The sequence below is a fragment of the Anomaloglossus baeobatrachus genome, chromosome 5 (genome assembly GCF_048569485.1).
Source record: "Anomaloglossus baeobatrachus isolate aAnoBae1 chromosome 5, aAnoBae1.hap1, whole genome shotgun sequence".
Classification (NCBI taxonomy): domain Eukaryota; kingdom Metazoa; phylum Chordata; class Amphibia; order Anura; family Aromobatidae; genus Anomaloglossus; species Anomaloglossus baeobatrachus.
The window spans coordinates 111,506,412-111,532,423 of NC_134357.1; the positions used below are offsets into that span (position 1 = coordinate 111,506,412).

Here is a 26,012-nt window from a genome sequence, read left to right on the forward strand (position 1 = left end):
ACTGCCATTTTTGCAAGTTTTCCCACCTACAAAGAATGGAGAGGTCTAATTGTTTTGCAGGTACACTTCAACTGACAGACAGAATAAAAAAAATCCAGAACATCCCAGTGTAGGATTTAAAAAAAAAAATCATTTGCATTTTACTGCATGAAATAAGTATTTTATCACCTACCAACCAGGAAGAATTCTGTCTGTCACAGACCTGTTACTTTTTCTTGAAGAAGCCCTCTTAAAGTCCAGTCACACTAAGCAACTTACCAGCGATCCCAACAACGATAGGGATCGCTGGTAAGTTGCTAGGAGGTTGTGGTGAGATGTCACACTGCGACGCTCCAGCGATCCCACCAGCAACCTGACCTGGCAGGGATCGCTGGAGCGTCGCTACACGAGTTGCTGGTGAGCTCACCAGCAACCAGTGACCAGCCCCCAGCGCCGCGTGGAAGATGCTGCGCTTGGTAACTAAGGTAAATATCGGGTAACCAACCCGATATTTACCTTGGTTACCAGCGCACGGAGCTACACGTGCAGAGAGCAGGGAGCAGCGCACACTGAGCGCTGGCTCCCTGCTCTCCTAGTTACAGCACACATCGGGTTAATTACCCGATGTGTCCTGCAGCTACATGTGCACAGAGCAGGGAGCAGCGCACACTGCTTAGCGCTGGCTCCCTGCTCTCCTAGCTACAGCACACATCGGGTTAATTAACCCGATGTGTCCTGCAGCTACATGTGCACAGAGCAGGAGCCGGCACTGACAGTGAGAGCGGCGGAGGCTGGTAACAAAGGTAAATATCGGGTAACCAAGGACAGGGCTTCTTGGTTACCCGATGTTTACTGTGGTTACCAGCCTCCGCAGAAGCCGGCTCCTGCTGCCTGCACATTTAGTTGTTGCTCTGTCGCTGTCACAAACAGCGATCTGTGCTTCACAGCGGGACAGCAACAACTAAAAAATGGCCCAGGACATTCAGCAACAACCAACGACCTCACAGCAGGGGCCAGGTTGTTGCTGGATGTCACACACAGCAACATCGCTAGCAACGTCACAAAAGTTGTTCGTTAGCAGCAATGTTGCTAGCGATGTTGCTTAGTGTGACGGGGCCTTTACTCTGCACTCATTACCTGTATTTATTGCACCTTTTTGAATGCATTACCTGAATAAAAGATGTCTGTGCACACACTCAATCAATCACACTTCAACCTCTCCAACATGGCTAAGACCAAAGACTTCTAAAAGTACACCAAGGATAAAATTGTAGACCTGCACAAGAGTGGGATGGGCTACAGGACAATAGGCAAGCAGCTTGGTGAGAAGGCAACAACTGTTGGTGCAATTATAAGAAAATAGAAGCACGAGATGACAGTCAATCTTAGTCTGGGGCTCCATGCAGGATCTCGCCTCCTAGCATAAGGATAATTGTGAGAAAGGTCAGGAATCAGACCAGAACTACACTGGAGGACCAAATAAATTATAAATGCCTTTTAGGGTGAGTTCCACCTCTAGGTCCCATTACTTATTGAGAGAGTATTGAGAATCCTTAAGATATTTCATCATTACCTGATCAGTGAGGATGTGACACCCAGCACCTCTATTGTTCAGTTCCCGGTTGATTCAGGTTGATTCAAATATGGGGATAAATCTGCAGTACCCTTTAGCAGCCACTATACTGTTGACGGAGCTGTGCAGCGCTATAAATGAGCACTTCCGGCTGCTGCCGGCAGCAGGAACAGCTGATTGACAGTTGTGTCAGGTGTCGCACCCCCAACGATTAGGTATTGATAACCTATTGTTATAGGTCATCAATGTAAAAGTCTCAGACAACCCATTTAAGTATACCTTGTGTTGTGGACAATATACATTGTTCTCTATAAATACAATCACACACTTTCCAGGTTTGATGTACATTTAATTCCCTGGAAAATACCAGAATTTAATATAAATGAATGTGATAATGTTTATAGATGAGGTTATAAGATTATAATAACAAGGAAAATGAGCCAGACACTTGTTGGGTTTAAGAAGAGCTAAGTTTACGTTAAAAAGAAAAGCGCTGTGAAACCAAATCTAACTATTAAAACAAGCAGTGAGAACAGTTCTCGTTCACAGAGAATTCCAAGAATGAGGATCAAAGCTCAACTGCACCATTCACACAGATGACGGTCCAGATGTGAACATATACAGAGGTTAGCCCTATACTAGAGGCACAGATCACGTGCCATGAATGCATAAATAATATAAAAAAAAGCATGGGAAAAAGAGTAATTCTACCTCAGATTGAGAATCTGACATCACTAAGCCACTTGGAAGCCGGCCACAAAAAACAAACATGAGAACTTCTCATTTATAAGGTTTAACGGGACTATTTAATATAAATGCACCTTGTAAAGTACACCTTGCCTAATGTCACATCACAATTAGTCACTAAAATTCTCGAAAAAGAGATTATATGTGAAATATCTGGTAGTTACAGAAACGGCTATGAATATAGTATATCACATGAAGTATAAGAGCTGGAGATGGATAGAACAATACAGCAATTTACTGGATCTCATTTGCAGAAATAGAGAAGGGTGAGAACAATGTCTGACGACGTTCAAATTGTTCTGGAATTCCTGGATGTTTCCCAGCAAAACCCTTATATCTACTGCCAAAAAGCGAGCCAATATCTCTAGACGAAGGTAAAGATTACCTAATACTGAGCAGCGTGCAGATCTACTAGCAAGACGTTTCATATAGAGCAGGCAGTGTTATACACTTAGTATAGCAAAAAGCATAAAATACAGGAGAATAATGAAGCAGAACACAGAAATGATAATATGTCTACAAAGTCAGTATGTACAGTTTCTTCTCTATGCATTTCACTTTGACAAACGAAAGAAAGGTGGTCTATACAGCAAACACATCATCAACGCAACTATTGAAGCAATAGGAGAATTGGGGAATATCGCTCTCAATTAGACAGCAATATTGTAAAATTCCCAAATTAAAAACTCTGTTTATCAGTCTAAAAAAAAAAATATTTTAAAAATTCAAGTTAGTGTTGTTTAGATGACATCATTAATTTTGCAAAATACCTAATAGAAGTAACCAAGGGAAAATGTCCATGTCACAGCCCTCACTTGCAGTGCGGCTCCTGTGTCAGGACCTTCTGTTGTGTCCTCCTGAATGTGGCTGTCATGTTATACTTTGCCCTGTGACGGGCCGTTCCCTGCCATTGGTTGTTCGCCAGCGGTGGTAGGGGCTTACTCACTCGCGCTGCTTCCAGGCTATTTCTTTGCTTTATCTGGGAGTGTCTGGGCGAGGAGAGACGCCAGTCGTATGCTCTGGTTAAGATGCGGTAAGCACCCGACTCCTTGTTACAGCGATTGATCTTGGTACTCGACCCTGGACTGACTTCTGACTTGTCTCTGCCTGCTCCCCCTGACTTTTCCGTTCCCGTCTGGCTCCCAACTTCGGCTTCCCTCCGGACTACTCTTTGCCTGTCCCTTGTGTTTGTATGTACTCTCCTGGTTACCTGAACCCCGGCTTGTTTCACAACTTCTCTCCTGTCTGCTCCCTGAGTCTCTTTGCGTCCTCTCGGTTCTGACCCCAGCCTGCCTGACTTCCCTCAGTCTCTAGTATCTTTAGTACCACCTAGCATATTGCCTGTTTACTGCATCTCTCAGTGATTAGTTCCTCAATCCTCTGTGAGAGGGACGTTACAGTCCAGATCACCATGTGAATATGGATAGAAGAGGATTTCCTGGGCTGTGCTTGTGAATGAAGAACTAGCATCAACGTAGAGGAAGGAGATGTCCAGCAAGAACCTCCAGGTAAAAAATGATAGTTTATTGAAAAAATGTAAAATGTCAAGGCATGACAAAGAATAGGATTAAAATACCCGGGAATCATCCATATTACATGTTTTGATAGCTCAAGATCTTAATTATGATCAAGATGTTGAGCTATCGAAACGTGTAATATTGATGATTACTGCGTATTTTAATCCTATTCTTTGTCATGACTTGACATTTAACATTTTTCCAATAAACTATCATTTTTTTACCTGGATGTTGTTGCTGGACATCTCCTTCCTCTAATAAAAGTAACATATTTTATAATGTCAGTGGATATGGTGGCAGAATGGTAACAGTTTTCAAATGACAAATGCATATACACTGCATGATATCACACAATTAAAGTCAATATTCAAGCCAACTCCACTAACCTGCCAAAAACAGGAAAAAGCATGCATGTACTACCACCCATGACTACCTTCATATCTGCATCCTCAGCAATAATGTATAACCTACTTGGTCATAGTTATAGATGCATAATGTGACAGTTTACTTACCATCAGTTTGATAATTCAGGGCAACCAATTGTATTCCATGAAGCCAGAAAATAAGTGGATGAGGATTGGAGGAGTCAATGCGCGTAGCAGCTGGATATGTTCTTAGTAACTGGTAGGAGGTATGCTGAATCAGCTTCTGAGAATACCGTCTGCACAGGCGCTTGGCGGCATTTTCATTCAGTGATGAGATGTGATAGCACCTGGGAGTTCGAATGATGGCGCTCAAAGAGGTGGTTGGGTTGAAAGGAGGTGAACATGGCTCCTCCCAGCTCTGCCGCGTTTCAGTGGTGCCTGTGATGTGGTTAATAACATGCTCATCTTATCCATACAAATATACAATGACATGTAAGCAAGAAATGTATATCATTGAGTAAAATAAAAAACTCCCCACTGTATTAATAAATTAGAACACATACATTACCTTTTCCAGATGTTTTGGCCTGTGTCGTTGGTTCCCCGGGGCTTGTTCTACCAGGATTGTTGCCAAAAATGGACTTCCTGCCTCTTCTGTCCTTTCCTCTGCCAGATCCACAAGGGTTTAATGTTGAAAGGCCTGTTCCCATAAAATGAAGACTAATGAACCAAACAAGCAGACCAAGAGGGCACGACATTTTCCGTGGCCTTTGTAGAGTACGTTTTATGGAACTGAACCAGCCCATCCTGCTCTACACTAGATCACTAATCTCCCATCCATATCTTGTAAGTGCAGTTTATATCTTCAGCAGTCCAAGACAAATAGACACTTTTCAGCTGACTACAGTGAGTAGAAGAGTCATCTCAAGTATGGAAGTCCCGTTTAATAAACACATATGGGCATGTATGTAAAAAGAAAAAAATCACTATGTAAAATCAAGATAAATGTCGCAAAATGGTGAAATATATTTACACTATACTAAACCATTATAAAAAAAATATAGTTTTTATTTGAATTAAAATTTTAGTTTTCAATATCCTCTTTTTTTATTACATATACTACAGACATATAGAATACTTCTAAATATAGAATACAGTTTTATATTGTAAACACAAACTAAAAAAATTATTCCCTTAGCACAGTATAAAGCCATTACTTTAATAATCTTTTATATTCTCTTATATTGCTTTTGTTTCTTTTTTAGAGCTTTAGAAAATAAACTATAATTAAGAGAAGAATTTTAAAACTATTTATTAAACAGGTAGTTCATGTATTTTCCCTCACTGTGTCCTCCTTGTGTCTTCTATAGTGTTTAGTGCAGTTGATGAAGAGCTGATCCCATCCATTCTCTATTTAGGGCCCAGCACTAGTGATACCTAGGGTCAGGTATACGGCTCGGCGCATAGGTGCAGAACTTATCTCGGGTGGTGAAAGACCCCAGAGACCAGCAGTAGGTTTGATCAGGGGTCACCATCATCCCTTTCCCTAGACACAGATTTCCCTACCCTTTCGCCATTTGCTTGGTACTTCCCTGTACCTAGCGTGACAGTTAAACATCGAATTATAGGATAGCTACCTTACCTATATGCTGATGACACTCATATCTACCTCTCTGTCTCAGACGTCACCTCTCTGCTGTCCAGAGTCAGGAGTGTCCATCAGCCATATCCTCCTTCTGCTCATTGTGCTTTCTAAAACTCGATGTTGACAAAACCAAAAAATGGTAATCATATTTCCTCCATCTCACTGAACCCCAACAGATCTATCTATTATAATAAATGACATCACACTTTGCACTGTATCACAAGTGTGCTGCATCGGTGTAACCCTTGAATCTGCTCTGTCCTTCAAACCACACATTTCCTCCCTTACCACCTCCTTCTGCCTCCAATTCAAAAATATTTCCAGAATTCATCCCTTCTTCAACCATGAATCAACTAAACTGTTAGTACATTCCCTCATCATCTCCTACCTGGAGATCTCTGTGGCCTATCAACTAATACTCGCACCTCTCTAGTCCGTCCTCAGCTCTGCTGCTGCTCTCCCCTCGCTATTCCTCCATCTTCCCCCTCTTCAAATCCTTTCCCTGGCTTCTAATTCTCGAGCAAATCCAGTTACTAACAATGACTAACAATGCTGTCTATAAACTGTCTTCCCCATACTTCTTTGTTACTAATCTCCTGATAACTCCCCACATAATCTTCTGCCCTCACAAGAACGCCTACTCTCCTCCACTGATGTACACATTCCTCACCCAACCATCTAAAAGATTTTACCTGAGCATGCCTCATCCACTGGAATTCAGTGCTTCAAGAAGTCTGATTGTTTCCCACAATTAAAACCTTCAGGCGCAACCTGAAAACATATTTTTTCAGGAGAGCCTGCAATAGCCTTGCTGTTACCTCTCACTGCCACAGGAGCTGCACCAACCACCCAACCTACTGTTTCCTTCCCCAGTACCCTGCAGATTGTGAGCTTGAGAGGGCAGGGTTTCTCCTCTGTACCAGTGTGTCAATGTACATTACAGTTCAAAAGTTTAGGGTCACTTAGATATTTCCTTATTTTTGAAAGAAAAGCACATTTTTTTTCAATAAGGCTAACAAATTAAACAGAAATACACTCTATACATTGTTAATGTGGGAAATGACTATTCTAGCTGCAAACGTCTGGTTTTGAATGCAATATCTACATAGGTGTATAGAGGCCTATTTCCAACAACCACCACTCCAGTGTTCTAATGGTCCATTATGTTTGCTGTATTAGAAGGCTAATGGATGTTTAGAAATCCCTTGAAAACCGTTGTGGAAGTATTAGCACAAGTAGCAAAGCCGAAAACAGTTTTGCTGATTAGAGAAGCTATAAAACTGACCTTTCTTTGAGCTAGTTGAGAATCTGGAGCATTACATTTGTTGGTTGCATAAAACTCTCGAAATTGCCAGAAAAAAAGAACTTTCATGTGAAACTCGACAGTCTATTCTTGTTCTTAGAAATGAAGGATATTCCATGTGAGAAATTGCCAAGAAACTGAAGATTTCCTACAACAATGTATACTACTCCCTTCAAAGGAGAGCACAAACAGGCTCTAACCAGAGTAGAAAGAGAAGTGGGAGGCCCCGCTGCACAACTGAGTAACAAGGCAAGTACATTAGAGTCTCTAGTTTGAGAAATCGATGCTAAAGAAAAAGCCATATCTGAGACTGGCTAATAAAAGGAAAAGATTAATATGGGCAAAGGAACACAGACATTGGACAGGGGAAGATTGGAAGAAAGTGTTATGGACAGACAAATTGAAGTTTGAGGTGTTTGGATCACACAGAAGAACATTTGTGAGACGCAGAACAACAGAAAATATGCTGGAAGAGTGCCTGACGCCATCTTCAAGCATGGTGGAGGTAATGTGATGGTCTGGGGTTGCTTTGGTTCTGGTAAAGTGGGTTATTTGTACAAGGTAAAAGGGATTTTGAATAAGGATGGCTATCACTCCATTTTGCAACACCATGCCATACCCTTTGGACAGCGCTTGATTTAAGCCAATTTCATCCTACAACAGGACAGTGACCCAAAACACACCTCCAAATTATGCATTAACTATTATGCATAACTATTTAGGGAAGAAGCAGGCAGCTGGTATTCTATCTGTAATGAAGTGGCTAGCCCAGTCACCAGATCTCAACCCTATTGAGCTGTTATGGAAGCAGCTTGACTGTATGGTGTGCAAAATGTGCCCATCAAGCCAATCCAACTTGTGGGAGGGGGGAAGCATGGGGTGAAATATCTCCAGATTACCCCCGCAAATTAACAGCTAGAATGCCAAAGGTCTGCAAAGCTGGAATTACTGCAAAGGAGCATTCTGTGCGAAAGCAATGTTTGAAGGAGAAAATTGTTATTTCAAGTAAAAATCATTATTTCTAACCTAGTCCATGTCTGGACTATATTTTCTATTCAATATGCAACTCATTTGATAAATAAAAGTATGATTTTTCATGGAAGAGAGAAAATTGTCAGGGTGACCCGAAACTTTTGAACTGTAGTGCAAATGCCCCGTCACACACAGAGATAAATCTTTGGCAGATCTGTGGTTGCAGTGAAATCATGGACAACCTGGCACCGATTGTCCACAATTTCACTGCAACCACAGATCTGCAGCAGATTTATCTCTGTGTGTGACAGGGCCTTTAGTGTTTTATAGATTATGTGTAACCCTTTTCACATGTACAGTGCCCTGGAATTAATGGTTCTTTAAAAATAAATACTTTTTCTACAGAAACAGCACTTATATGTGAATATCTTTGTTGTCTGTTTGTCTGGATTTTAAAGGAAACCTGTCCCATGGGAAAATGCTATTGAACTGCAGATATTTGGTTAATCTGCAGGTTAATAGCATTCTGAACCTGCCTGGTGTCTGTACATTAATCCCCGCTGCCAGGAAGAAATTAACTTTAATCCTCCCTGTAGCATTCCGGTTTCAGTCACAAGGGCGGCGCCGGTGTGGGTTCAGTCACTGCTCAGTGTATGGAGCGGGCATCTGTAACCGCACCCCGCACTGACTAACAGCCACTCAGCAATAGAACGAGCTGTCAGTCTGTGTGGAGGACGTGGGTACAGCCGCCGCTCTCTATACGCAGAGTGGTAACTGAACCCACACTAACGCCGCCGCCGTGACTGAAACTGGAATGCTGCCAGGAGGATTAAAGTTAATTTCCTCCCATCAGCGGGATTTAATGTGCAGGTATTGGGCAAGTTCAGAATGCTATTAACCTGCAGATTACCCCCATATCTGCAGGTTAATAGCATTTATCCATTTGACAGGTTCCCTTTAACTTTATTGTTCTTTGCTAGTATATTTATTATCAGTTTATTTACCAAAAAGTGGCAATAAAACATACTCATACCTAAAGGCCCAGTCACATACAACGACTTACCAGCGATCCCGAAAACGATGCGACCTGATAAGGATCGCAGGTAAGTCGCTGGGAGGTCGCTGGTGAGATGTCACACAGTCAGATCTTACCAGCGATGCAGGAACAATACAGGTCGCAGTAGAAACCTGTATAACGATCTCAGCAGTCACTGTGACCCCGTCACACAGTGTCAAACACAGCGATGGGTCCTGCCCAGCAGACATCGCCTATGAAGAAAATGGCCTGGACCATTCTGCAACGACTAGCGATCTCACAGCAGGGGCCTGATCGCTGGTAGGTGTCACATAACAAGATCGCTAACGGGATCACTACTGCGTCACCTGCGATCTCGCTAGCGATCTTATTATGTGTGACAGTACCTTTAATGTGAATCTAATCTAAACTAATTGTCCAACACTATAAACACTTTACAAGAAGATGTTCTGAACAAGTATTTATTGATTTGGCCTAGAGCTGGACAAACTGCACTCTGCATTCAGCAATGAAAATACTGCCAAGGATTGACAAGACGGATTATTGAACTTACCAGGAAATTTCACAGCTTGGCAGTAGATGATAAGGTCTGATAGTTCTGGGGCGATTTGTCTACTTTCTTTCTTGTTTTGAGGGAGATAAAACTCTTCATCCAGTTCCATGTCATAGACCTGCAGAAAATGATAAATATACCTAAGCCTCATGTCAAGATGAAAAGGATTATTGGCTTCCTCCGAAGGAGCCCACTAGAGCTTAACCATAGCTACAAATGGTCTATACCGATATGAGGATATACACACTGATGCCCTCTACTGAGTTCTAATGTTTGTGATTTACCCCTTTAACCCCTTTTCTCTTTACTTATTTAGGAAGAGAAAACTACCTTTCCTTTGTTGCCAACAATGCTGCCATCCGTTTTCTTGATTCTCTTAGGAGCTTCCTCAATGTACTCAAACTGCAGGTTATCCCTGCAAACCTTAGTTTCAGGACGATCATCGAGTATATTGTCTGCAACGAAAGTATGTCGGTGAGAAGGGCAATACCAACATTGTCCAGCCATCAATACACTGCTGTTATTACAGGCGGCCCGGCTTGTGCGCTCAGTCATACAGGAGTTATACCAAGAAACATGCAGAAGAATCAAGCCTTGCCAAAAAACAGACAAGTCTGATGTTTTCACAGAGTATACTGTAGTGATCTAGCAATCAACAAGCAAACCGCTGGCGTAGAAGACTATTAATGCAGTGAGTCTAGCACTATTTGCGGAGTGTGACCATTTTAATATAAAGTACATTAGAAGCTGCTCTATGCAAACACAGTGGACAACTAACGTATTGCTGAAGGTATTGAAATGGATAGCTTGGCCATTGCTATTATTTTTTGGTTTACTGAGCAATAACTACCATGTTTCAACGAAAATAAGACAGAGTTTTATATTATTTTTGCTCCGAAAGATGCACTAAGGCTTGTTTTCTGAGGATGTCTTATTTTTTTTTTTCCCCATGAACAACAATCCATATTTGTTCTTGAACAAAAAAATCAACATTTAGTAAAATATAGTCATATCAACTTGTGGAACACCAACATAACTCTCGAAACCCTGTGTGTAACACGTGTCTCTCAATCAATCAATCTACTATCCATACACACACTGCACATACACACCAGCTTGTGTCCAGTTCAGCCTTAAGGGGGCTTTACACGCTACGATATCGTTAATGTTTTATCGTCGGGGTCACGTTGTTAGTGACGCACATCCGGCGTCATTAACGATATCACAGCGTGTAACACTTACCAGCGACCTTAAACATCCTCCAAAGTGGTGAAAATCGTTCACCATGGAGAGGTCATCCTAAAACCAAAAATTGTTAATGGTTGTTTATAGATGTTGTTCCTCGTTCCTGTGGCAGCACACATCGCTGTGTGTGACACCGCAGGAGCGAGGAACCTCACCTTACCTGCGTCCTGCCCACAATGAGGAAGGAAGAAGGTGGGCGTGATGTTTGCAAAGGCTGATCTCCGCCTCTCCGCTTTGATTGGCCGGCCACTTAGTGACGTCGCCGTGACGCCGAACGCACCTCCCCCTTGAGGGAGGGATTGTTCAGCAGTCACAGCAACGCTGCCGACCAGGTAAGTGCGTGTGACGCTGCCGTAGCGATAATGCTCGCTGCGGCAGCGATTACACGATATCGCAGGCACGATGGGGGCGGGTGCTTTTGCGTACGATATCGCTAGCAATTGCTAGAAATATTGTAGCGTGTAAAGCCCACTTTAGACTCCTGCTCAGAGGCCTTTTGCTGACACCCTAGTCACATGATGTTATCTCACAAAGGTCCTTATGCAGTCTTATCATCAGTATATAAACGCTGGGGGACCTGTGAAATTGCCCAGTTAGCTCTCGCTTCCCCCTAATGGTAGTCCTGCACACCAGCCTGTCTCCTGTTCTGTCCTTTTAGACTCCTGCAATTAAGAGACCTTTGGTCACATGACTGTTAAGTCATCAGAGGTCCTTAAACAATCTTAACCTCAGAATAGAACTGCTGGGGTCCCTAAGAGAGTTTAACTACCCCTAATGCTGTCCCTGACTCTAACTAGGTCTTATATTTCAAGCATACTCTAAAAATCCTTTAAACCCATGCTAGGCCTTATTTTCAGTATGGTCCTATTTTTCCGGAAACACGGTACCTGCCATCAAGTAAAGGATTCCATTTAAATACATATTCTCTCTGGTATGTAAACAGAAGTTTAAAATATCAGCCTTATCTCTTAGGACATGCATCTCAGTGTTAAATTCAAGTTGATAACCTATAATATACATTTAGCTTATTAGTTTCATTCATTTGGAAGCTGCTAACTCCATTCTAATCAATATAGGTGAGCAGAGGATTTTACTTCCTCCCTGCTGATACAAAAAGATATGTCGTGACAGGGAGAAATAAAATGATTGAGATAGAATTATGGACTAGAATTAGAAGTCGTTAGTGTATCTGTCGATCAAGGTTGCTTTTTAATATACTGTAGTCCTGTGATTACAGCAGCCTTGGCACTGATTCAGGCAGAGTGTATGAGAGTACTGACAGGAAAGGGAGCAATATAAGTGTAATGTGACCAAGGAGGCTCGTTAAACTAGTATACATGATCACGATGGACTATTTGATACAAAATACTATGTTTTTATGTTCTGAAAATATACTTTTTATGACTGTTGGTCATTAAAAAAAAAAAGCAGTTTTAATGATATCAAAGTTTACATGGAAACAAGGACAAAGTCTCCTACAACAAAATCTCTGCAAAATTATCCACAAATTAGTTGCAATAAGTATAACTGACATAATAAAGATATCTGTATAACAAAAAATAATAGATTATAACACACTCATTATATACATTCTATTATAAATGATACCTTAGTATAGCATGCATTAAGCAGCTCAAATGAAGCATACAACATCCAGGCAATATTGTTGTAGCCAAACTGCGCAAATCATACACCACAAAATGCAATATGAATAAAAAGAATAATGATAATCAACACTGTGAACAAATATACACAAAGCTTTCTGTAACCGAGCACTTGGTTAATTAACACGAGAGGAGTTCTATAAATCCATGCAGTTAGAACATCCATTCACATGGCTTTTACCTTCCTGGCTGTTAGGCGCAGGGGAAGCATTAAGGCCATCAGCTACAGGAAGAGAGTCAAACAGGCAATCAGAGAAGGAAATGATGAATTAACAGGCGATACCAGTCATTATCATTCAATAATTTACAGAAAAAAAACCAAATGAGACAAAAAGGTTACCGGCTAAATATGAAGAATGGAAGTAAATACTAAAAGAGGAGGTGATCCATGCAGACCCGTTAGTGTATTAGTAATGAAAAGGATTATTCAGTGCATCCAAAAATCATCTAAGACTCAAGTATAACGTGTAATATTCAGTAGCACTCACACATATCTATATTAGGTTAAATACCGCGCCAAACCACGGGAGTCCAGATGTTGTTAGTAAATCCCTTTTCTTTATTTTCACAGGTCTACGCGTTTCAGGGACATATCCGTCCCCTTCCTCAGGACAATGTACAAAGAATACTATTCTCTGTACATTGTCCTGAGGAAGGGGACGGATATGTCTCTGAAACGCGTAGACCTGTGAAAATAAAGAAAAGGGATTTACTAACAACATCTGGACTCCCGTGGTTTGGCGCGGTATTTAACCTGCTTTTCTCCTGCCTTCTGAATTTACTCCTTGTTGCGGGACTGCTGCCTCTCACGTTATTTACATGCTTAAAAAGGGGTTGTGACTGGCACAACCCTACCAGGTGAGTGTTCTTGCTAACATTCACCCCCAGGTGTTATACCGGTTAAGACCCTATTTGTGCCTTATCTTTCCACAGCTTCTCTTACATATCTATATTAAAGATTTGTAATGTTGGTGAACATGTAGATATAAGGCCAGGGCTAGATGACCGCTATGGCTCTCTAGTAGTCATGAGCAGACTCATAGATAACCAGGACTGGCGGACTGGTCCAGAATGGATCCCAAATATCTGATTGGATGCTGGTCTGAATCTAGCGATTAAAAATGGTAGTAGAAGGGATAGGGATATTAGAGCAAAGGGGCTGTACTTACAGAGGCTCCAGCATGGCTGTAACTGCTTCCTGGCCTCTCATTCACTTCCGGGGCCACTCAATACCTACATTGCATATGCACTGCTTTCCCCGCCCACCCGCGTCTGTGATTGGTTGCAGTCAGACGCCCTCCCACCCTGATTAGTAGCATCTCAGCTGACTGCTTGCAACCACCGACGCTATGTGCATCTATCGTGGTATAAAAATAAATAAATTAAAAAATTGGCATAGGGTCCTCCCATATTATGATACCCAGCACAGATAAAGCCTACTGCTACTGTCTGCAGCCCCATCTATGCGCTTATCTTGGCTGTGTATCAAAATAAAAGGAACTGCATGCATTTTTTTTTAATAATTTAAATAAATAATTTAAAAAAGAAAAACAGCGTGCAGTCCGTCTCCCCAATATTGACACTTAGCCATGATAAAGCCCAACCGCTGGGGGCTGTTATTCTCAGACTAGGGAGTACAATGGTATTGGGCCCCGCCCCAGCCTTAAAATAGCAGCTTGCAGCCGCTCAGAATAGTCGCATACATTAGATACGACTTTTACAGTCCGCCCATTACTGCTCTCTACTGTAGTGCACAGAGCATTGTGTAGCTCAAACCCTGCGATATCACTTCATATCATTCAAGTTCAGCCATTTTTATTTCCTTTTTACTTTTGTGTAACATGGTGAGAAATGTTCACAATAGGATTGCAGATATAAATGACTACATCTTCAGGGTTCATAATAAAGAAGGTGATTTGTTCTAATGTCAAGCATTAGACAGTCTAGTAAAGCAATGAACGTCCAGTAATTGACATAATACTTAATAATATGACTTTCTATTAGCACGACTTTCTGTTGAGACTGTGTTTCCTTTGTTTAATGTGGAATCATTTTAACAGAATACTTAGAATTCATGTTCCATTATGTTAGAAGCAGCCTATGTGTTCCTGGGGAGAACATAACAATGTCGCCACATGCACTATGGGTTTGATTTAGTAAAGCTATAATGCCAGAATTCTGGAATAAAAAGGTTTGAAAAGTTGCAAATTTTTCCACAAGGCTCTGCTTAAATTTTACTACTTTTGGTCTTTTAGTACCATTTTCACCCAGTTCCAACAGCTGTGGCTGGACGAGGTGCATGGAGACCCTTTCTGGTTAAATTCATAACGAATGACTGCATTCCTTGCAACACAAATCTTACTTCAGTCACTGTCTGGAGCAAAATCTATGGAAAGGCGCACAAGGAGGTACATGCCACTTGCCAGATGCTCAAGCTTCATTAAAGGGTTTGTCCAGTCTAAAATGAAAGTCAAAAGTCACTATGTGACTGCAGAGTTATGATTCCTTCCAGTGCATACACTGCGTGCTGCGAGGTTTCACTGATTTCTAAGCTGGTTAATATGGCAGTCATGTGACCTCAATTGTGCGATATGCATGTTCCCGGCCAGAACCCAACTAGTAGGCGTGGCCTCATTCAATACAAGAACAAGGCCGTGCCCACTAGACGGCGGCGCCTACTAACCGAATGCGCCCACTCCTTACACTTGTTTTGAGCAAGGCCATGCCCACTAGTCAGGTTTTGGCTGGGAACATGCATATTACACAATTGCGGTCATGTGACCGCCACTCCCAGAAACCGGCGAAACCGCGCAGCGCACAGTGCATGCGCTGGAAGGATTTATAAGTCTGCAGTTCCATAGAGTGATATATAGAGTGGCTGCAGACTTATCATTTTAGAACGGGCAACCCTATTAAGGGGTGTGCCATTTTTAATAATTCAGGAGTGTTTGACTCCAACACACCCCCTCATCAAGCCTGACATAAAAAAAACCCAGTCTAGATGAATCGGGGCCATTATGTCTACTTTTGTGACACTTAGCTTGGTAAAGTCACACTTACTGGGTATGACAAGCGTGACAGGGGCGCTTCAGACCTACGTGCATCTGACACACAACAAAAACACAATTAAGAAAGGGGAGACAATAACAGCGGGGGACCCTGGAAGTGGTGAGAGAGGTAGGTGGGAAACCTCCTATCCTCACCTGCAACTGTCCCTGCTCTCCTAGCTAGTCCCCTATACAGTCTCCGCAACTGTTGCCAACACCCTGAGAAGGCCCTATAGATGCCATGGCTAGTGAGGGGCAGGTGAGGTTCATTAAACCCACCACTGCGCTAACAAGACACAAGGTAAGGTAAGACAAACCGGGGGGGGGACGACAACAAAAAAGGATAAAGCCTGAGGAAAGGAAAACTCCACAGCAGAACCTTCCTCCAAGGTGGCCAGAGATCAATGAGTTTGAATCATCAGCAAGGACTGCTGGGAAACACCTCTATTTAAACCTGAAGGGGTGTGGCTACAAATCAACTGCAGCTGAAACACTCAGCTAGGAGCTGCTTGAAAAGTTGCAAGCAGCAAAACTGACATTAACCATTTCAGTACCAAGATAAACGAAACAACATTTAAATGAAGAGATCCAGATGGAGATGAAAGGCTCTAGTCCTAAAGCTGTCACTAATCTCCAAAAACAGGGAAATGAACGTGACAGGTAAGGAGATAAATCCCTCGATAATGTGATTCTAGACCAGGGTAGACAGAAAATGGCAATGGTTAACTAAAAAATGAAGAATCTAAATATCTAGGTGTATAGTAAAGCTTTTTGTCAGCATATATGGTATGCTTACCATCTGAAAGTGATTCATAGTCATAATCGTAATCATCTTCATCGTCGTCTTCCTCCTCATTGTTGGCGCTGGTATTCATTATTTGGTTACCATTGCTGGCTTGTGCCTGCATGCTGGCAAGCTGATGTGCCTGAAAGAAGGGCATACAGTGAAAATATGCCAAGCCTAATAAAGTTTATGCACCGATCTGTAAAAAAACTAATATCTTAGCCTCCAGGATATGTCTCAAGCATTGGAAAAAAATAATAATATACATCTTCTAAATATTTATATATCAGACTGTTCATAAATGTAAATGGCATCTATTACTGTGTCCTTGTACTGTAAGCTACATAAATAGTGCTGGAAATATTTAGAATACCTGGCATTATAATTTAAATAGGCCGTATAGATAGGCAATGAATATTGTTTAATTTAAGGTTCACTGTACCCTCACTATATACCATTTCTTAATATCTGGCCAAGTGATATATTGTATGTAACTACGTCGCACACTCCTGGGCACATACCAGTTTTATTATTTATCCACAGTGTAAGCTGTAAGCAATACTGATTTTTATATGCTGCCGTCTGGGGAAAATTAATACAAATTGTCAATGTATAGTCACATTTATATAACTACACAGAGCATCTTAACTTTCTTACTGACTTGTAATAGTCTATGTGTAAACGAGTGGAAAAAGGGTTAAGAGTTAGAAAAAAAATATGAATGTGTGAATATCATCCCCTTCTTCTTGGATCGAAAGGACAAGGTAATGGAAATCTAGCATTGATTTGCACCCTTTGGGTATCAAAGTCTACTGCTCAGAATAGAGTGCAGATAAAACAAAAATTTTTATTAAGAAAACTAGAATAAAAGTACAGATTTAGAGAAAATGTTTCAACTAGAGAAAGAAAATACCCAAATAAGATAAATTAATTAGATAAAAAATTAATATAGGAGTGTTAATGTGAGAGAGATAGCAAAAAAAAAAAATAAAAATAAAAATATTGCTCCGATTCAAAAGGAAAACTGGTTGGAGAACCTTTCTCCAACACAAAACAATTATTTTCCCTTCTTTACCATCCAGCCCATGCCCTCCTTATTTACTGTATTACACATTTGCCAAAATATTCTTTTCCTTTGAAGGTTGTATGAGTGAGTGCTACCATGCTCGGGTATCATAACGAACAGTCGGATGCTCGGATGGGCTCGACTTATTTACTGAGTATAATGGAAGTTAATTGGGAACTTCCAGAAAAATGCTTGAGCTTCCCATTAACTTCCAATATATTCGTTATAAGAGTTGAGCACTTTCGAAGTTCCGACTGCTCGTTATGAGTCTTCTGGAAAAATGCTTGAATTCCTCATTGACTTCCATTATACTCGCTACACAAGTCGAGCCCATCTGAACGTCTGAGTGCTCGTTACAAGTCTTCCCGGAAAAATGCTCAAGTTCCTCATTGACTTCCATTACACTCAGTAGAAGAGTCAAGCCCGTTGGAATGTACGACTGCTCGCTATGAGTGTTCTAGAAAAATGCTCAAGTTCCTCCTCGACTTCCATTATACACGATATACAAGTTAAATAAGCCCGTCCGAACGTTTGACCGCTTGTTACAAGTCTTCAGGAAAAATGCTTGCATTCCCCATTGACTTCTATTATACTCAGTACACGAGTCGCGTCCATCCGAGCATCCAACGAGTACCCAGCACCTGAGCATGGTAGTGCTCGCTCATAACTAGTTGCATCCCTTTTTGACAACCCCTCTCAAAATACTCTGTATCTGGGTTTTCATTATTTTCCTAGACAACTTATCCAAAAATCTTAGGCAGTCAGCATTTTTTCCCAACATATTGGGAAACCAAAATGAACCATAAAAATCACAAAGTGACACATCTATAGCTCCAATTATTGAGCTATAATATGTTGACAATGACGACCACAATCATTTCTGCAAGCTCCTTCTCCAAATATCACAAATATTCTAAAGCCTGCTTTACATGCTGCAATTAATCGTGCGATCGCATTTGCGATCGCACCCGCCCCCATCGTTTGTGCGGCACGGGCAATTTCTTGCCCGTGTCGCACAATGCTGTAACCCCCCCGTCACACGTACTTACCTTCCAAACGACCTCGCTGTGGGCGGTGAACATCCTCTTCCTGAAGGGGGAGGGACGTTCGGTGTCACAGCGACGTCACACAGCGGCCGGCCAATAGAAGCGGAGGGGCGGAGATGAGTGGGACATAAACATCCCGCCCACCTCCTTCCTTACGCATTGCCGGCGGGACGCAGGTAAGCTGCAGTTCATCGTGTCACACGGAGCGACGTGTGCTGCCTCGGAAACGATGAACAACCGGAGCAGAGAAGGACGTTCGATATTTTGAAAATGAGCGACGTGTCAACGAGCAACGATAAGGTGAGTATTTTTGCTCGTTCACACTCGCTCGAAGCTGTTACACGCTATGATATGTCAAATGATGCCGGATGTGGGTCACTTACAACGTGACCCTGACGATATATCGTATGATATATCGTAGCATGTAAAGCCCGCTTTAAAGTCATAGGCACCTTTGTTTTACTGTAGGTATAGTAATTTAACCTCAACCATGGACAGAAAGAATAAAAAATGTCATCATAATCTTAGTCGCTCTTTTGCAGCTTGCCACAAAGCAGATAATTACCTTCTGTTTTAAAATGTCCACTGGTGTCTGATGTGCCTTAAGTTTCTTGTTTTTCAATAGGACTTTATTCCTTAATTGCCATGGAGAGGGCAGCATTGGGTCATCAGAAAAGTCACTCTCAAACAGAAACTTTGTCACCAGCTTTTCTCCAAACACAGTCTAAAATAGATTTTTTAATTAGTGACAATCAGACCCCACATATATGCCAAACACGAACGTAATGGGCTAATTCAATGTATGATCACCTTGAATATGTCAGCCATCTTGCGTTGCTGCGGTAAAGAGCAGTGATTCTCTATGGACAGCACAATGGGCATCTCAGAGTTGATGAAGGCATTGCGATCAATTGCCTCTATAACATCCTGGTAAAGAAAAGTAGAAGAACATATTGTGGATGTGAAGTATATCAATGTCAGGTCCCTTTGTTTTCCCAGAAGATGAGCTACTAACTCCACTCTCCCCAAATAACTGTCAGTCAAACAAGCCTGACAGTGTCAGGGCTCGCTCACATTTGTGTATAACTCAGATGAGGGCTATCTGATGCTCTAATGTTATACTATGTGAGAGTGCTGATTCGGCATGAGCAAAAAAAATAGCTGTATGCTGCGATTGTGAGTGTATATCAGATGGCGAGCATCCAGACAAATCTATGGCTGCATATGAAACATTGGACTGCACTCAGATGACATCCAGTGCAGTCCGATATACACAATGACAGCCAATGTAGAAGATGGAGAGATTAATCTCTCCTCCTCCTCCTCCTCCTCACCTGTGATCCCATTCTTGCATGCAAAAGAATTGGAGCACAGTATAATGACCCTCGGATCATGCTCACAGCTGAGTCTGAGTCGAGGGTCTTTAGCATATCACATCTGATTCTCTTGCATGAAAGAATCATCGGATGCTATACACTAGTGTGATTGCGGCCTAATATATATTTCTGTAGATTCCCTAAGTAGTCAATCATAATAATAATTCTTAAAGGTAATATGTCAGCAGGTTTTTGCTACCTCAACTAAGAGCAGGATGATGTAAGCCATGAGAATACTGAATCCAATGATGTATCACTTAGATTACTGGGTGCAGCTGTTCTGACAGAATCAGAGCTTTTAGATTTAGCAAAGGAGCAGAGTTGAATGTTCTGTCAAACCCACACCAGGCTCTCTATAGAGATTGTACATTGAATGAGAGGTGTCAATCACAGTAGGGGGCGTGCAGGACTGCCATGCTTGTGACATCGTAGTCCAGCAATCATAACCACTACGTAATAAAGCTTTTAGTTTAAGTAAAGAACTGCACACAGTCTGATAAGACAAGAACAGTTGATTTTTGCTTTTTAACCCTTTATCATGCCGTCCTCTAATTACATAGCAAAAACCTGCTGACAGATTCCCTTTAAATACTAAGTTAGCATGTATGAAACACAAAAAGGATTCTACACTACTGGTCAGCCCCTTCTTAACTGCTTAAAGCGAACCTGTTAGATGAGAAAAAGTGTTATTAACTTGCAAATACAGGGTTAATTTACAGGTTAATAGCGTTCTAAAGCTGCCCGACATTCACCCCTATGACTGAGGTTGCCAGGAAGAATACAGTTAATTTCCTCCCAGCAGCGGGGCTCTCAGTGTGGGCGCCGGCCCACTTCGGAACAGTATTAACCTGCAGATTAGCCTCAGTTCTACAGGTGAATTGCTTTATTACATGACAGGTTCCCTTAAAGGGCCTCACATCATTTAAAAACCCCTATAACTCTCTGTCGGGCCAATGCTGCTCTTGAAATGTTGGCACTGTGATTATTATGTTGCGTGACCACTGCAGATGATCAGCGTCTGTTGATCGTCTGCAGCCTTCATACTTCTGTCAGAACCATTTTGAATGATTCCGAAAAGAGGAACTGTGAGAAACATTTTGTTTATACTATAATGGAGGAGGATCATTTGCGGAGTAATGAATATACTTTTTGTTTTAAAATAATCTTTAGACCCTATTGGGTTCAGTTGTATAAAAAGTGGTGGAGAACATTTTAATGTCCCAACCTTGAAATATGATTAGGTATTTTGGTTAAAACAGAATCTGCTCTAAAAGGAAGAGACTCCTATCTGTACACCGACATTTTGGTGTTCTTGCCCCTCGTTGGTACTGAGCAGGGCGGTGGTCATCTGAGCTCAAGGCTTTAGACTTGGACCTCTAACAGGTGAGCTGGTATCTCTAGGAGCGAGGTATGTAAGACTCCTGCACCTAGAAGGTTCTTTGCACTGAGTAATGGTCAGTTCTGGAATTCCATAAGGTTTTTAAAAAAATAAATAAAATTATGGAATAAAAAAACAGAAAATAACTGTCTCTGACTGAAACAAGCATTACTGTTAAAAGTTAGATGATCTTACCTTAAAGGGGATTTTAGTTGTAAGTGTGTGACCATGATAAATAATTGGCATGCCATCATCTCCATCCCAGCAATCTAACTCCACACTCCGGCATCCTTGTAAGAGCACCTAAAAGAGTTATTGTAAGGTTGTCAAACACATCATAGTCACTTACATTTCCTATTACCAGTCTCATTACATATATGGAAGCACGCGAGGAGTCTCCAGCAAAGAAAGCAGGCAGTAACTAATAAATCCTATTTATCTGAACCATGACTAAGGCTTGACGCCGAAACGCATTGGTCAGATCCAGCTGTGGTCTAGCAGTTTACCTGTGCATATTTTCAATGGACTTTAAATAAATATGATTTTTTTCATTACTACCTGCTTACTTCGGCTTCAGGAGATGACGTTGTGCAATATTGTAGCGTGGGAGAGTGAGAGGATTTTTTCTTAATGCATAAGAAAGAGAACATATATACCAGGAAGGGGTCCAGGATGGGGTACATACAGTTAAGTCCAGAAATATTTGGATAGTGACACAAGTTTTGTTATTTTAGCTGTTTACAAAAACATGTTCAGAAATACAATTATATATATAATATAGGCTGAAAGTGCACACTCCCAGCTGCAATATGAGAGTTTTCACATCCAAATCGGAGAAAGGGTTTAGGAATCATAGCTCTGTAATGCATAGCCTCCTCTTTTTCAAGGGACCAAAAGTAATTGGACAAGGGACTCTAAGGGCTGCAATTAACTCTGAAGGCGTCTCCCTCGTTAACCTGTAATCAATGAAGTTGTTAAAAGGTCTGGGGTTGATTACAGGTGTGTGGTTTTGCATTTGGAAGCTGTTGCTGTGACCAGACAACATGCGGTCTAAGGAACTCTCAATTGAGGTGAAGCAGAACATCCTGAGGCTGAAAAAAAAAGAAAAAATCCATCAGAGAGATAGCAGACATGCTTGGAGTAGCAAAATCAACAGTCGGGTACATTCTGAGAAAAAAGGAATTGACTGGTGAGCTTGGGAACTCAAAAAGGCCTGGGCGTCCACGGATGACAACAGTGGTGGATGATCGCCGCATACTTTCTTTGGTGAAGAAGAACCCCTTCACAACATCAACTGAAGTCCAGAACACTCTCAGTGAAGTAGGTGTATCTGTCTCTAAGTCAACAGTAAAGAGAAAACTCCATGAAAGTAGATACAAAGGGTTCACATCTAGATGCAAACCATTCATCAATTCCAAAAATAGACAGGTCAGAGTTAAATTTGCTGAAAAACACCTCATGAAGCCAGCTCAGTTCTGGAAAAGTATTCTATGGACAGATGAGACAAAGATCAACCTGTACCAGAATGATGGGAAGAAAAAAGTTTGGAGAAGAAAGGGAACGGCACATGATCCAAGGCACACCACATCCTCTGTAAAACATGGTGGAGGCAACGTGATGGCATGGGCATGCATGGCTTTCAATGGCACTGGGTCACTTGTGTTTATTGATGACATAACAGCAGACAAGAGTAGCCGGATGAATTCTGAAGTGTACCGGGATATACTTTCAGCCCAGATTCAGCCAAATGCTGCAAAGTTGATCGGACGGCACTAAATAGTACAGATGGACAATGACCCCAAGCATACAGCCAAAGCTACCCAGGAGTTCATGAGTGCAAAAAAGTGGAACATTCTGCAATGGCCAAGTCAATCACCAGATCTTAACCCAATTGAGCATGCATTTCACTTGCTCAAATCCAGACTTAAGACGGAAAGACCCACAAACAAGCAAGACCTGAAGGCTGCGGCTGTAAAGGCCTGGCAAAGCATTAAGAAGGAGGAAACCCAGCGTTTGGTGATGTCCATGGGTTCCAGACTTAAGGCAGTGATTGCCGCCAAAGGATTCGCAACAAAATATTGAAAATAAAAATATTTTGTATGGGTTTGGTTTATTTGTCCAATTACTTTTGACCTCCTAAAATGTGGAGTGTTTGTAAAGACATGTGTACAATTCCTACAATTTCTATCAGATATTTTTGTTCAAACCTTCAAATTAAACGTTACAATCTGCACTTGAATTCTGTTGTGGAGGTTTCATTTCAAATCCAATGTGGTGGCATGCAGAGCCCAACTCGCGAAAATTGTGTCACTGTCCAAATATTTCTGGACCTAACTGTATGTACCTAAAAAGTGTCCAGGGTCGGAGACATACTGTATACCAGAAATGGATCCAGGATGCGAGACATATATACCAGAAAGTGGTCAAGGATGGGAGACATATATACCAGAAATGGGTCCAGGATGGGAGACACATATACAAGAAAGGGGTTCAGGATGGGAGACATATATACCAGAAATGGGTCAAGGATGGGAGACATATATACCTGGAAGAGGTCCAGACTGGGAGACATATATACCAAGAAAGGGCCCAGGATGGGAGACATATATACCAGAAAGGAGTCATGGATGGGAGACATATATACCAGAAAGAGGTAATGGATGGGAGACATATATACCAGGAAGGGGCCCACAATGGGGGACATATATACCAGGAAGGGGACAAGGATGGGAGACATTAGTATAGAATGGGGAAATTACTACATAATGAAAGGGCTTTGGACAGCACATATGTCTTTATTGAATTTAGAATGGTACACGGGCCATACATCTTACTAACATGCAGGGGAGGACTGGGTTCAAACTTTGCACTTGGGCACATTGGGCTCTAGTTACACCACTGCTAACACTGCATAAAAATGATCATGACTAAGGACGATCGCGTCTGAAACGCGTGAATCGGAGGAGTTATGTTTCATTCCTTCTTCCCCCTTTGTTAACCATTTTTGGAATAAAATGAAATTTTAACTTTATTTCAAGCTTATATGGATGTTCTTTGTGCGGGGGATCTGCCTTTTTTTTTTTTTTAAAGTATTTCAGTGTTTTCAATGTGGAGAGAGGAGGCAGCCGCAACCAGATTCCCCTGGCAGTGCCGTAGCTCCCTTAAAGACAATAGGATCGGCAATTGAAATTCCAACACACTGATCTTTCCATCACCTAAGATCACCTATCTGGAGGCCCCCACCTGCCAAAATTAGTGGATTCTGATGTCTTTCATCTAATGTAAGTGGGGACTTAACACTAGATGTTCTATCTTTGGACAATATGTTCAGGGTCATATGTGACACATAAATTGCAGGTTAATGTATGGAGAGCATCTAAGAAGACTATATAACAAATAGGGATATTTGCCCGTTATGGTAAAGACTTCACAAGTTCAGTTGTGTGCCTCCATAGAGTGGAAAAAATCCACAGCAAGTCCATATACAAATTTTGCTGATCATTTAATACAGATTTCACAGTACACCAGCCTAAGACCTAACACGTTGACAAGACTACATCAAGAACCAAGTTATATGCAATAAGGAATTAACAGCTGATCATCAATGTCTTCAATACATCTACACCTCTGAGCATCTACCAGCAAAGAATATTTTATTTACTGGAGCAGGATACAGAATAGACATGAACATCCCCCATACCTGACTATACAGCTCCACGGAGGATTCACCTTTCAGCTGATGACCAGTAAGATATGTATTGTGGGAAGATTCAATGAAGTAATAAGACAGAGGAAAGTGCAGGTCGTCCACGTTGATCTGTGATTCATCATTCCTGGATGCAAAATTGTCTTTATCCATCAAATACCTAAAATACGCAGGTCGATCAGCTTAACAACCAGTGACTGATGTTTAAAGGGTCACAGTCATTGTATTGATTTGTATATTTTCATAAATCAATATTACATGTGAAGATTAGAAACTTTGTAATAATTAGAGAAAACTCTTTCTGCTCCTGGACTGATGATTCATTCTCAATATTCTCAGTTCATGAGTAAAATCTGTCTTCATTGAGTACAGACCGGTCTATCACACTCCCTAGCCGAACTATATTCACATGGTCCCTCCACGCCTTCTCAGAATATAACCCCACGTCAAACTCCATGGCACCCAAATGCATCTCAGGTTTCTGGCCAACTGGTCCAGGAAGCCATTATTTATCCCCAATTTCCTTGAGATGGCTGGATTGTCATTGTAAATAAGCACTTGTACCTTGCCCCCCCCCCCCCATCTCATTGTAGATTGTAAGCTCTCACAAGCAGGGTTGTCTTTTTTCCCCTCTAATTATTGCATTTTCTATAGCTGTTACTTGTTTGTACAGTGCCTTGCAAAAGTATTCGTCCCCCTTGAATTTTTCAACCTTTTCTCACATTTCAGGCTTCAAACATAACGATCAAAATTTTAATGTTATGGTGAAGAATCAAAAAGTGGGACAGAATTATGTAATTAAACAAAATTTATTGCTTTTTTAACCCCTTCAGCCCCCGGGCACTTTCCGTTTTTGCGTTTTTGTTTTTTGCTCCCCTTCTTCCGAGAGGCGTAACTTTTTTATTTTTCCATCAATCTTGCCATATGAGGGCTTGTTTTTTGCGGGACGAGTTGTACTTTTAAATGAAACCATAAGTTTTACCATATAGTGTACTGGGAAACGGCAAAAA

At 41.5% G+C, this 26,012-nt stretch overlaps 1 protein-coding gene across 9 annotated transcripts in view; it reads right to left on the minus strand.

Moving 5' to 3' along the window:
* PLCE1 (phospholipase C epsilon 1) overlaps nt 1–26,012 on the minus strand; it is a 400,168-nt gene that overhangs the window by 40,514 nt on the left and 333,642 nt on the right. For 5 of the 9 annotated variants that reach the window (XM_075348766.1, XM_075348765.1, XM_075348764.1 and 2 more), the window contains 10 exons: nt 24,997–25,162; nt 21,492–21,599; nt 19,353–19,469; nt 19,108–19,266; nt 16,443–16,572; nt 12,781–12,822; nt 10,021–10,145; nt 9,691–9,808; nt 4,750–4,881; nt 4,329–4,619 (listed from right to left, as the gene is read on the minus strand). In XM_075348766.1, the coding sequence (XP_075204881.1) occupies nt 4,329–4,619; nt 4,750–4,881; nt 9,691–9,808; nt 10,021–10,145; nt 12,781–12,822; nt 16,443–16,572; nt 19,108–19,266; nt 19,353–19,469; nt 21,492–21,599; nt 24,997–25,162 (1,388 nt within the window). The remainder of the gene's footprint in view (nt 1–4,328; nt 4,620–4,749; nt 4,882–9,690; nt 9,809–10,020; nt 10,146–12,780; nt 12,823–16,442; nt 16,573–19,107; nt 19,267–19,352; nt 19,470–21,491; nt 21,600–24,996; nt 25,163–26,012) is intronic. The other 4 variants (XM_075348768.1, XM_075348767.1, XM_075348771.1 and 1 more) reach the window with 1 other exon arrangement.